Genomic DNA, 13497 nt, shown 5'->3' with positions numbered 1-13497 from the left:
GACAAAGTCAAATGGAAGATTATACCATTAATAATAAAGAACCTTACAACTGTATGATGCCTTCTACTTTTCAAAGACTTTTCACATATTTGATTTCAGTAGATAATAAGTGACCAGCTGCTGGGTGGCAATTGAATTTTATATTTCAGGTACGACACATGCAACTGTTTTAGAATGACTATGTAAAAAAAATTTCTGTGTGTGTATGTGTATAAGCAGAAGCATAACATTATGTTGCTACCCAGCAACTGGTCATTTATTATCATTATTATTGTTATTGTTAAATGAAATAATAAAAGTGAAAATCTTTTGAAAAGTATAAGATATCATATAATTGTAAGTGTTTTTATTATTAATAGTATAATCTTCCATTTGACTTTCAGAACATGTAACTATGTACCTTGTCTCATGTCCTCAACATTGCCTAGAACATTCTGATACAGTTACATGGAACTACTCAAAATCCTACAAAAGAAACACAATTCTACTTCCTCACATACTTTTGTGAACTTTAAACTTAGTATCTCTCATGAAGGCATGCTTTTTTCTCATCTAGGTTAGCATAACAGAAAAACTAGCACATTTGGTGGTATTCTGTTGAAAACGCTGACTAATGAATACACTGGTCATGTCTTGGACAAACAGCTATCATAGCATCTTAGTGGTCAGATTAATGCAGCTGACCTTAAAATGACGCAAAGTGACTTGAATCATTTCACCCTAGAATAAATACATCACCTCATCTAATAGTTATATCCCACATCAGACACATAATCTATCAAATTAGACAGCTCATACACTAAATCAAAATTAGACAGTTGTAGCTATGGAATGTCCACTCTCCCCCCTTCTCTACCACTCCAGTGATTCACACCATGTGTTGTGTGATGTATGATGATGGTTTTTTCCCTGCATTGATCATCCTGTACAAGAGGGAAACAGTTAAGATTACCCTGTAACAACGTGATAGTTATTGGGGGAGAGAATATACTTTAAAATGATCTTGATATTTCTTCTAATAAATATTGCATATGTCACTAAAATTGATGGATTGGCTGTAGAAAGTAACAATCTATCTCCAAGGAATTCCTGTTGTACAGTCAGAAAAGTTGTTCATTCTGAGAGAAGTCAACATAGAAGGGATACTTCAGGATTTCTGAAATTTGTTTTGCTCTCTGTGATTCAGTAACAACTACATAGAGTTCAGATATCATCATGCATACAGATGGACTATTTACCTCTTCATGCTAATCAGTGGGCAGTCATTTTTCTAATCATTTCTTTTGATCAGAACCAAAATGTGATTTCATAGACATGAAGAACTTCTGCTGTAAACAGCTCTTCACCATCATAGGCAAACAGATTCTCTGTAATTTACAGAGAGTTGCCTGAGGGCACTGAAAGTTTAATTGACTTGCCCAGGATCACTCAACCCAAGTGTAAGAGATAGGACTTGAACTCAAATGGTCTTCTTACCTCAAGTACCGGCCCTCTGGCCACTACACCCCACCCTTGCCCCAGACTCATTACATTACATTATCCATATTGAAAACAAAAGACTAAAAATTAAAACCATTATAGGAAAGAGGCACTTTTATAGAGTGGGAACTTTTTATATTTTGCCTAAAAACTGAAAACTCTCACATTAGAAACAATAGTAACTTGGAAAGTGCTTCCTTAAACAACAACAACAACAAAAAGATAATTAATATTTTTACAAATTAACCCCCTATAGACAATCTTCTGTCCCATTCTCCTCTAATACCAGGATATAATGCTCAAGTATAAAATCAGAAAGGTTCAGGAAATGGCTGAACTCACAATTATGTGTTTTATCATATCTGTCAGTACTAAAATAATTATTATATCTGATATCACTGAACATATGAATTATAGATAGCATTGATGTTTTAGGCACAATTTAAAGTAACATTTTGCTCTTGGGTTCAGCCTAATTTCTTTCAGATGCTGAATCTATGGGCCTTTAAGGATTTCCATAGAAATAAAATTAACATCTACAATGCCTTCATTATTAACAGCATCTTTGGGGTATGCTCTTTGAAATTGTCATCTTTGAAATGCCATTGCCTTTTAAAGAGGTCCTTTCAATGTTTGAGTAACAATTCTCTCTGAGATATGAGTTTATAACTCCATCTAAAGTTTAAGATCACCTTTTTTTTGAAAGCCTATCTTCAATTTCTGTAATAGTTCAGAATGTGTTCATTCCACAAAACCATCTATCCTGCTTCACACAATAAGCAACCTTGCGTTAAATTTCTTTTCTTAAAAATTCCTTGGCCCTCAGGAAGCAGATTTGATATCTGCACACATTTTCCATACCATACTTCATGAGGCTGTTTTCAAGAGCTTGTTCTGTTGCAAGGCAAGAAGGTATCGGAGATAACATGCTGCACTGAGCTCAGGAACACCTGAGTTTGACTCCAATCTTAGTTTCTAGCTAAGTAAAGTATAAAACCCAACCATTCACTTAACCTCCATGATCCTCAATTTCCTTATCTGTGAAATAGGGATAATAGTAATACCTATCCCCACAGGGTTGTAGGTATCAAACGAGATGCTATATGTGAAGTACTTTCTAAAAATTAATGCTTATTATAAATGTGAGTTACAAAGTATATGCTTGCTTTAAAAGAGCCACTGGCCAAATTCGTGGTTCAAGTCTGTACTTATATGCACTCAGAGTTCTTAGTAACTTTAATGAGGTTGAATCAGAACCTCTTTAAAAATTTGTTAAGGAATGGACTGATGTCACCAGGGATTTGTAATTTTAGCCATAGTTGTTTTATCCTATTCCTGTTTAATTCTGTAGATAATTTCTTACAAGTGAAATTGTCACCTTACTTTTGAACAAAATATTAATTTAGAAAAAAACTCATTATTTTGTCATAATGAATCACATTCACACTTAAGAAACATATTTCAATGACATCTTAAGAAATTGTCATTGTAAAATTATAATTCCCTTGATGAAAAATACAGTTACCCAGGTTATACAAGACTACAAGTTTGATGGAGGGGAGCAGGAAAATAAGATATCACAAAACATGTGGAGAATTCTAGAATCCTTTTTTAATTAAATTTTCTCTAAAGGAGCTGGATGAAGGACAGTTTTCCTTCCTGCTGTTCTAAAACTACTCACTATTTATTTCACTTACAATATACCAACTATGCTATTGTCTGATTTCTGTTCTTTTCTTAGCATTATTAAAATTTTGTTTTATCTCATCTTTGAAATAGGTATTTCTTTAGGGGATCAAGTACATGATATTTATTCTTACATTGCATGCATCTTTAGTATTTAATATCAACCTTCAAATTGTATTATGTTATACCTAGTATTCAAGCAGGAAGTCAAAGCAAAATATATTATGACCTGGGTTCTATGTTGATACTTACTACAAACATGCTCTCAGAGTTTTGTTTTTCAAATTATTTGGTTAATTTCTCACTAAAAATGAAAATATTGAAACATTTATTAGCATGTATTCAGGTTTCTGAAGTTGGTGTATACTCTTCAGTAATTAATATTTCAAATTAGTTTCTTGCCTAAACATTTCCTTTAATGTATGCTAAACTTTTGACCATCTCATTGCCACACTACGTGCCTTTCATTGTCATCTCTCCTCCCCATCCTAACTTTGGACTCTGCACCTAGGTTCCTTGCAGCTCTCATAGGTGGGATTTGGCTTTATCATGCATGAACCAGGCCTCCATGTCACAAGCCATCTCCAGACCATACTAAGGTATAGCTCTCTCGCCTACTCACCCAGTCCCCCAATGGTCCCCTCTTCAGTTCCTCTTTATGTATTGTCTTCCCCAATTCAATGTAAGCTCCTTGAAGGCAGGGGCTATCTTGCTTACTTGAATTTGTATCTCCAGTTCTTTGCACAGTGTCTGACACATAGTAAGTGCTTAACAAATGTTCCATCTATGCCTACAGAGTTTGTTTTTATGGGCAGAATCCAATGGATTTGAGTGTATTATGGACTACTAACTGAATGTGACATAATTGATTGGAATGGTGTCAGTTCATTAGTAAATATGTTTCATTCAAAGTAAATACACAGTTGAAAATGACAGATCAGTTCTAATGTAGACTAGAATCTTAAATCATATTTTAGTGCATGTCTATAATTTTGAGTAGGACTTACTGTGTGTCCCTGGAAAGGGTAAAACACTATAAATTGCTTAGAGAGTTAAGAATAGATTGATTGTACTAGGTACCTAAATAAGTTTTAAATACAAAAATTCGAGAATTTTAATAGTTTAAAAAAAACCCACAAGATTTTATGACAGAATCATAGAACCTGTCATTGATCCCAAGATAAAAACTGGAAGCACCTAATTGATAAAGTGACTTGCTCAGGGTCACATAGCTGCTAAGTGTCTGAGGCCAGATTTGAACTCAAGAAGATGTCTACCTGACTCCAAGCCCAGCACTTCATCCACTGAACCACTTAGCTGCCCATGTATAACCTCAGTTTCTTCTAAATACTAACTTGGTGACTGGGCAAGTTGCTGAATGTGGGCTTTGCTTTCCTCATCTACGAAATGAAGGAGATGGAGATTTTGATGAAGGGTCTTCTAAGGTCCCTTCCAGGTCTAGATGCTGTGATCCTATGGAAAAGGGATTTAGTGACCATTTATTTGGGGGTGAGAGTAGAGTAGAGGCTATAGAGACACCTGAGAGATGGGAAATGATCACATAACTCCTAGTGAGCTTTTTTCAAAGGAAGCACACTATCAGTTTCTCATTTCTAATTTCTGGACAAGAACTATAAAAATGGATTTTTTTTAAGGAAAGGAATGATTTTTCTCCATTCCTTTTCTAATCCTTACTCTTTCTTCCTGGGGGGGGGGGGAAGGAAAACAGAACTGAATGGAAAACAAAGCAAAACAAAATAAAAATCTCTTCCTAACAAAACAAAAAACCCTCTTAGTAATGGAATTAGAATATTAGTTTTTTTCTGTTTTTACCCCGAGTATTCTTTTTTTTAATTTATTTTAGGCAACTGGGGTTAAGTGATTTGCCCAGAGTCACACAGCTAGTAAATGTCAAATGTTTGGTCAGAGGCTGGATTTGAACTCAGGTCCTCCTGACTTCATGGCTGGTGCTTTATCCACTGTGCCACCTAGCTACCCCCTACTTCATATATTCTGGAAGTGAAATCAAAGTGGCACTGCTTACCCTGCTGTCTAAAAAGACCCTAAACAAGGGAGTTCAAATGCCAGAGCAAACTAACACAGGGTTAGGAGAGCTTTGCCAACATCTTAGGGAAGCCTGCTATCCCTCCTTTCTCCCAAATTTCTATAGTACTGTCCCTTATTTCCAGGGTGCTATACCTATGTGCCTACCCCTCAGCCTAACTCCTTACTACCACCTCTGTCCCCCACCGTGAATATTTTTCCTTGCTAAGCCTATTTCTCTTATTCCCTTTTTATAAGTCCTTATATGATATTTCATTAAAATTTTCCTAGGAGGAAATAACTATCATGTGGTGACAACTATAGAATCTCAGATTTAGAAGGGATCTGAAAGGTTTTCTAATACTGTTAGTACATGAACAGGGATCTCCTCGATGAGATCCCTAAAAGATGGCCAACCAGCCTCTCCTCGAAACTCTTCAGAAAGGGGGAGAGTCCAGCCTTCCAAGAAATTTATAAATTTGCTAGGGGTAGCAGCATCTCGAACTCAGATTATCTATTTATTGTAACTTTATGACATATTTTCTGTGTTTGACAGAACCATAACTGAAATATTTTCACCTGCAGCAAAAACATTTTGGGGAGATGGAGAGGTAGGTAGTGCTAACCCACTTTGGATTAGTTTTAATTGTTAGGATAGTATATAGGAATTAATTAGGGTCAGATTTGGAAGGACAGAAAAAAGCCAGAACAAAGGTAATGGTATCATGCCCTAAGAAAGCAGAGTAGGGTAGAGTGATTAGAGGTTAGCATGAAGACAGAGATAGGTTTAGAGGGGGTGAAGAGAGGAAGAAAAGGATGGATAAGAGGTTTTAGACAAAGAACTATCTAAATTATGGGTAGTAGAGATGAACACTTGTAAGTAAAAATAAGCTCAATGGTGCAGCTACCCCTACATGTAGTTGTAGTGGAGCAAAGATGTGGATCATGGGACATTTGATGAAATGTGAAGCAAGGGTCTTTGAAGAAAACAGCTCAGGTACTGGAACCCTTCAGAGAGACAGAAGAATCATCTGTTCTGAAAATGGTGATATTTCTGGAGAGGATGCTGAGTCATCGTGGTAGTTGGGAGGGTCTTGCTCAGGAGGGGCACTGAGGAATATGATTTAATTGCTTATTTCATTCTCCTCTTGTCTGTTGTGCCTGGAACCATGAGCAAAGGTACAACCAGTATTGGAGAAAATGTCTGGGGCTGCAGTGTCTTCTGTAAGGTGCCAGATTTCTGGACTTAGAAGAAGATGGCCTTCTTTCTGTTTCATTGAATGAATTAGGAGACAGAATGATAACAGTGGAAAGGACCTGGGCTTGAATTCTGGATCTGCCACTTAGTACCTGTGTAATTTTGGGCAGGTTAGTTAACCTCTATAGGCCTCAGTTCTCAAATTTGTCAAATGAGAGGGTCACTGTATCTACTCTTTAAGGTTCCCTCCAACTTGAAATCTATGATTGTATATTTATTATAGAATATAAGATTTAGTTAGACATAATGTATATCTTATATCTGGGAATGTGCATGTTACAATATAAAAAAATAATTTTATGCATCTTATACCCCCATATTTGTTCTATCTCCATCTCCAATTCTGTTTTTCCATAACCTTATTTTGGGGGGAAATGTGTCTTATAGTTTAATCTGTTAAACAAGTTTATGGGGATCCAGTATATTATACTGAACTAGCAGAAATAGGAAAGTAATTATGTATGAAACAAGAAATCTTGTAAATACCTTTTCTATTTATATATAAACCATCAAATCAAATTACATGTTTTCATATATAAAAATAGCCATCTAAGCAGTTGTGAATAACTCTAAAGAGACATTCTACAATCAGAATCATGAATGCCAGAGGGGAAAGGGATCCCAGAGCCAATCTGCTCCAACCTATATCTGAACAACAATTGTCCCTGTAATACACTCAACAAGTGGTTATCTAACTTTTCAAAAGAGACATCTGGGGAAGGGAAACCCATGACTTCCTGAGGCAGTCTAATCTACTTTTGAATTACTGTTGTTTGTCCTTCATTCTTGAAGAGGACCATGACATCAGGAAACTGATGCCATGACCTGCACGTGAATCGAATTTAAGTGAGGAAGGACTGTGCAAAGTCATCAGCTTCATTCTTTCCTCCAGAGACATCTGGGCCCACTGGCAAGACATAGATCAGGACAACTGGAGATGGCCCTGGATGCAGTAGGACATCTTGGCCTTTATAAGTTAAGGTCTTTCTCAGGTCTCAATTTGACTGAGGCAACACTCATTCAGTGACTAAGGCTAGGTAAGAAATGAGGCAGAGAATGGCCTCTTTTACCTAGTCCAAAAAAAAAAAATCAGTCTGAAAGGGAAAGACCTCCAGGGTTTTGGCTAAAACAGAAACCATTGCTATTTACACTCACTCTGATACATCAGGCTATAATTGTAAGGAAGTTCTTCCTGACATCCAGTCTACATTTGCAGCTTATACTCATTGTTCCAAGTTCTGCCCTCTAGGTCTTCTCTCCTTAGTGACAAACATCTCAGTTCCTTCAATTAATCTTCATATGACATCTTAAGACACTTCACCATCCAGGTTATCATTTTCCTTATGTTCTGTAGTTCATCAATGTCCTTAAAATTTTATAGTTCTGTTCTATAGATGTGGTCAGTAAGTCTTTGATATTCCAAGTCTTGAATGCTATGTTTCTTTTAATGCAGCCTAAGAATGCATTAGATTTTAACATTTTTCAAAGCAAGAATAAAAATAAAATCTGTTTAAAATCTAATATTTTAAATTCACCTTTATATTGTTGAGGTTGTCTTTTTAATCAGTACCTAAAATAGTTACTCAGACCTTTTATAACATAGTATAGTGCCTCAGTTTGTCATAGATTTGATTATTAATTGAGGCCTTGTATATAATCACATAAACAGCATTCCTCTCCCAAATAAATAGCAAGCTGTCAAAGCACAGACACAGGGATTGCCCTGTGCCAAATTATAAATAAACAAAAGATTGTTTCCAGCCCTCCATCATCCATTTTTATTGCTTTTATAATTTCCTTAGCCACATTCTATAAGATGCCCATGATGCCCTAATGTAAGTTACCCAGGACATCACCCCCAAGCCTGCTTTTCCTGTGAATTTACCAATGCTCAATTAAAATGTAGCTATGGTCAGCATCCCATTTGCTCAAGACCTGCTTTCTGATAGTCAACCTGATAAACATGTTAAGGTATTAAAAGCTTAGTAGCTGCCCTTCCCAGATAACATGTTTGCATTTAAAACAAAGTTCAATACTATAACCCTGAAGAGTGAATAATGATAGGAATTTCAAACAGGCTACAAAAGGGCACAGATCATATAGAGAAGGTTCCCACTATTCTGTGTTTGCTCCCCAAGGTGTGCACTATCATGAAATTCTGTCATCTTGAAGTCAACAGATAAATTACCAAAGTAAAATTCTTGGGCCACTGGAAAACACTGAAGTAAAGAAAATTGCTGAGTGTGATTTGGTCACTTTCCCATTTTAAAATCAGAAATGCTCAAATGCATCTTTTCTAACAAAAACTTCATCAAATAGTCTTTATATTAAGCACCCACTTTGCTTTGTTGGCAGCTTAGCTGTTTCTAATTTTAAAATATACCTAAAATCCAATCTATTTAAAAGCCATTCCGACATTCACTAAAGGAAATGTTCTCTAAGCAGTTTTGTCCTGTTTGTGTGAAATTCACAAGTTAGTTTGGTTCTGTTCTGTAAATATGGAACTGAAGGGTTTCTTTCCAACCCTCTTCCTCCTCCCCCCAACCCCCATGAACTAAGGATAGAAATAGAGATTGGGACATAAACTGTCATTTCATTGATCTAGGAAACTGTCTACCAATGCAGGTCCTCACCTCTCTGAAATGTATTATCAATGCAAATAGCCAAGAGCATAGGGAGGGTTAGTGACTTACCTAGGGTTACACACCATTTTACATGGGAGGCTGGGTTTGAATCCATATCTTCTTTACTTCAAGGCCAACTCTTTGTCTAAAAGTACTTAAATGTTTTTGGTTCTAGGTAGCATTGTAAATGAACTTCCCAACCTAATTGCTTTGGCCTATCCATATAGAATCCAAGTGTAAATTGAAATCTTTGAAGAGTTCCCCAATTAAGCATTGTTTTAAAATTTGAATATCAGTCTAATGATGCTTTTAAAGATTTTGGACAATTTCTAAAAAAGAAAAAACTATACTGAAAAATAATAATTCTTTCTTCTGTACATTTCATATTATTTCAACACATTTGCATAGATAAAGGTATGTTACAGTCTTTTTGAAGTATAAAAATAATAAGATTCTGTGATTTAAATGCAAAAGCTTGCACTTTTTCTTTGCTGTGCATTAAAGAAAATATTGCCAGAATCCAAAAAGGAGGCTAACTTGTTTTCTTTTCCCTTTGAATAGCTCACAATGATGCTGATTAAAGAGAATGTGTAATCTGAGGACCCTTTCTTAATCTTAAGAGTAAATCCTTATTCCCTCAGACAAATGTTTTATATGTTGGATATTTCAGATAAGAAGACAAGGAGGCATACAGTTATTGGTGGACCTGTTGGACCATCGGATGACAGAAGTCCATCGTAGTGCCTGTGGAGCTTTGAGGAACTTGGTGTATGGGAAAGCTAATGATGATAACAAAATTGCCCTGAAAAACTGTGGGGGCATCCCAGCATTAGTACGGTTACTACGCAAGACTACTGATCTGGAGATCCGAGAACTGGTCACAGGTAAGAGATAATTATGTTATAGTGTTATATCTGCAAGACTGTAAATTTTCTTATGTTTGTCATATTTAGCAGATGGACCAGTCAAGTAATCTATTTAATAGAATGGTAGTAATTGTACATACATAATTTAACAGCATAAGAAAAATTAGAATACATGCAAATGTATTTGTAGGAAAATTCTACTGAACATAATTTAATCTTTCATTAAGAAGTCACCCTCTACTTCATTCATAACCTCTTTAAAATCTTGTAGTTTCTCATTGCTATTATGAACATCAGTTAAACAACATATGAACAAAATTTAAACAAACACAATGAGCAATATTGAAATAATAACTGTTAGGATGTTGCAAAGACTAGAGTACTGAATAACAGAGAGTTTACAGTTCTTTGTGTTTAACCTCTTGAACAGAATTCATGTTCATTCCAAAGGTGAATATACATAATTGTTATGAAATACTCTGAGCTCAGTAGAATTTCTGCCCATGACTAGAACATTATCCATAAGCTCATACACCACCACTAGCATGTTTACTTCCTTTCAAAGAATTCCACTCTCCTGGACAACTTACTTGAATGTACCCATTAAGTTTTTAGTTACTTATTTAATGTATAGAGAATTAAACTCTGACTCATTCTCTCAGTGCCAGGCCTACTAATCTTCTCCTCGGTATTCTGGGACACCTTGAGGGCTTCCATGTTTCCTCTTCACTGTTGCCATTGGCTTCAGCCTCCAGTGGTTCCAGTGGTCTCCCACACACACCCAAAATTAGGGGCCAGTGATTTATGTTCTAGTTCCATTTAAACACTTAACATCAATTAGAGTCTACAAAAAGATATTTATTTCAAATATATGGCAAATTTAAATATTCCCCCCATATCTCAGAGTTATACGCTTACCTACCTGGTATCTGGGGAGACTGAAGCAATTCCTACATAGCGTTGGTCCCGCTAAGTTCATATCCAAAGGAAGTAACGCTTCAGGATGATTCCTTTTCTCATATACTCCTGGACTGGGATCCTGAAGGTCACACTCAAATACCACTTCTTGTTCCTCAGGGCGCTAATCCTACACTGACTATATACCTAGATTGTATGACACGCAGATGCTACCTTTTGACCTTTCCACACTCACAAAGTCAGAGGCTCCACTCCCTTCATCTAGAACAGAAAAGAACAAATTCAGAGGCCAAGAAATGAGGCCCTGTCTCAGGAGAACATGGCCTCAGAGGGAGAAAACCTAAGGTATTTTTCCACATATCATTGTCCGGCAAGACACTATGGGTGAAGGAGTCATCGAAAGGGCATATGCCAAGTGTGACAGGCCTGGTGGAATGCCTCTTCATTCATTCAGAAAACTTCTTCTTTCCTATGTGATTAACTAACCAGATCCAGCTACAGAATGTCCACTCATGGTGTTCAGCCTCTCTAAGGCATTCTAAAATTTTGTGAATCTCCTGAAAAGAACCATTGTCCCTGTTGGGAGATATCAATAGAGGCATTCTGTGAATGTACCACTGCTTATTAATATGTTCTTATCCCTATCACATAATGTGTCTTTAAGAGGCATCCTTAGATATTTTTGTCAAACCATTGCACTAATTTTCAACTTTACTTAGCAACTAACTTGTGAACTGTCAAATACAGATCTGGTTTTCCAAGGTTTTGGTGACCTCCAGCCTGAATTCTTACAATATATTTAGGAATACTTTGGAAATGTCCCATAAAGATAGCTTAAAACAGAATACTGGGGTTGATTTTCTTCAGAATAGAGATGTTCAGGGCATTCATACAAGGAATCTTAGCTCTTCATAATCCAACTTTTCTTTTGAGTTTCACTACCAGAGTTGGAATTCCCAAGTTTCTAAACTTAGGATCAGATCCTTTTAGTCTAACTAAATTCAACAGATAGGAGTTCAATAATTTATCTAGTTTGAAACTTTAAAAAGAAGATAAGAGTCTTGTATGTACTTAAAAATCTTGCAAATATCCCAGAAACTTTTCATACATTAGACACATTTTAGAAATTTAGTAACAGGGTCTGCTGATGATATTGGAACCTAAAATTTCTCCTAGGCTTGGTGTGGGTCCTCAGCCCACATATTAAGCCATTGGATAAACAAATAAAAACATCAAGTAATTCCTGAAACACGTCCTAAAAGAATTAGTATATGTGCTTTTAAAGGGATGGGGGTGGGGGCCTTGAGGGGAATTGTGATGCTTGAGTAAATTAAGAATATCTAGTGTGATAGTCCAAATGAAATCCAAATATGTGTCCCTCCTTCCTTCTCTCACTTTCTCCTTCCCCTCTCCTTTCTATCCCTCTCTTTTTTCTTCCTCATCAACTTCTCTCATTCCCTTCCTTCCTTCTTTCCTTCCTTGCTTTCTTCATCCCTTGATATTTTTCTTCCTTCTTCCTTTATCATTCATTACACATCTGTTATGTAGCACACTTCTAGGTACTAGAGAGAAATATAAATTCAGAAATTTAGTTCAATAACCATTAGCATGCTGACTACTAGGAGGGATATAAAGTCAATAATTCAAATTGATAATAAAGTCAACAGACATTTAATAGTCTCTTACTCTGGGCTGGGCACTGTGTCAAGAGCAGAAAATACAAATATATCAGAAAGAATGATAGTGCTTAGCCTCAAGAAGCTTAAGTTCTAATGGAGGAAGATAACAAAAGGAAGCTGAAAGTGGAAGGAGGGACAGGAAGAAGTTACCCATGAAGGGGAATAATAGAGACAATCTGGGAAGCAAAGAGTAGAGCTTGGAGAGGAATGAAGACATGGTTGGCCTGGGCTTTCTGGGAGGCACCAACCAATTAGAGGAAGGGGCCTCACAGGTAGAGGTTCTCCAGGTATGAGAAGTCCTAGAGCTAGTGAACTACCTGAATGAGGATCATTCTTTAGCCTGTAGAAAAAGTCCAGAGAGTTAAATGTCTAGCCTGGAGAGGAGTGAAGATACATATGAATGACAGATATTTACTATGTGCCTGCTACCTACAAAGTACTATATTCAGTACCAGGAATATGAAGAATAACTAAGTTCTAGTATGAGTTCTTGAGAAAATTCCAATGTAAGAGAAAGGGTGAGATGTGCAAAAGTAACTGTTAGGTGAGAAATTCAGAGGATAGGACCAGACGAAATTCAGTGAGAAATTTTAGGTGGGTGTTATTTTCAACTGGCAAAGACAGAAGATGCTTTCTTTATAGAGGAGATTGGAGCTTGAAGGAAGAAAAAGGTTTTCACACGTGACAAATTCATTAAAGCATTGGTGGGAGGGGCAGAACTTAGGGAGATCTCACCATACAAGGCTAAGAAGAGAGAGCCCTGGACACCAGTCCCCTGAAGTTACTGCCTGGCAAGCTGCTTCCCAGGGCATGGGGTAAGGAGGTCTCACCATTGTAACTAATGATAGCCTACCCTAGTGATGGCTCTGTTGGTAACTAACTAGATGTGAGGGATAGGCAATAATGAAAACTTGGCCCCACCTTTCTAGGGCTTACAGTTGAGC

The 13497-nt window shown here is 36.6% G+C and overlaps 1 protein-coding gene across 3 annotated transcripts in view; it reads left to right on the top strand.

Moving 5' to 3' along the window:
- Positions 1-13497, top strand: part of CTNND2 (catenin delta 2) — a 1167765-nt gene that overhangs the window by 888926 nt on the left and 265342 nt on the right. For all 3 annotated transcript variants that reach the window (XM_078153315.1, XM_078153314.1, XM_021004430.2), the window contains one exon: positions 9761-9974. In XM_078153315.1, the coding sequence (XP_078009441.1) occupies positions 9761-9974 (214 nt within the window). The remainder of the gene's footprint in view (positions 1-9760; positions 9975-13497) is intronic.

The sequence above is a fragment of the Phascolarctos cinereus genome, unplaced genomic scaffold (genome assembly GCF_003287225.1).
Source record: "Phascolarctos cinereus isolate Bilbo 61053 unplaced genomic scaffold, phaCin_HiC Scaffold_4;HRSCAF=312, whole genome shotgun sequence".
NCBI lineage: Eukaryota > Metazoa > Chordata > Mammalia > Diprotodontia > Phascolarctidae > Phascolarctos > Phascolarctos cinereus.
Note: the sequence above shows the minus strand (reverse complement) of the source record. Positions and strands in the feature narration are given on the sequence as shown.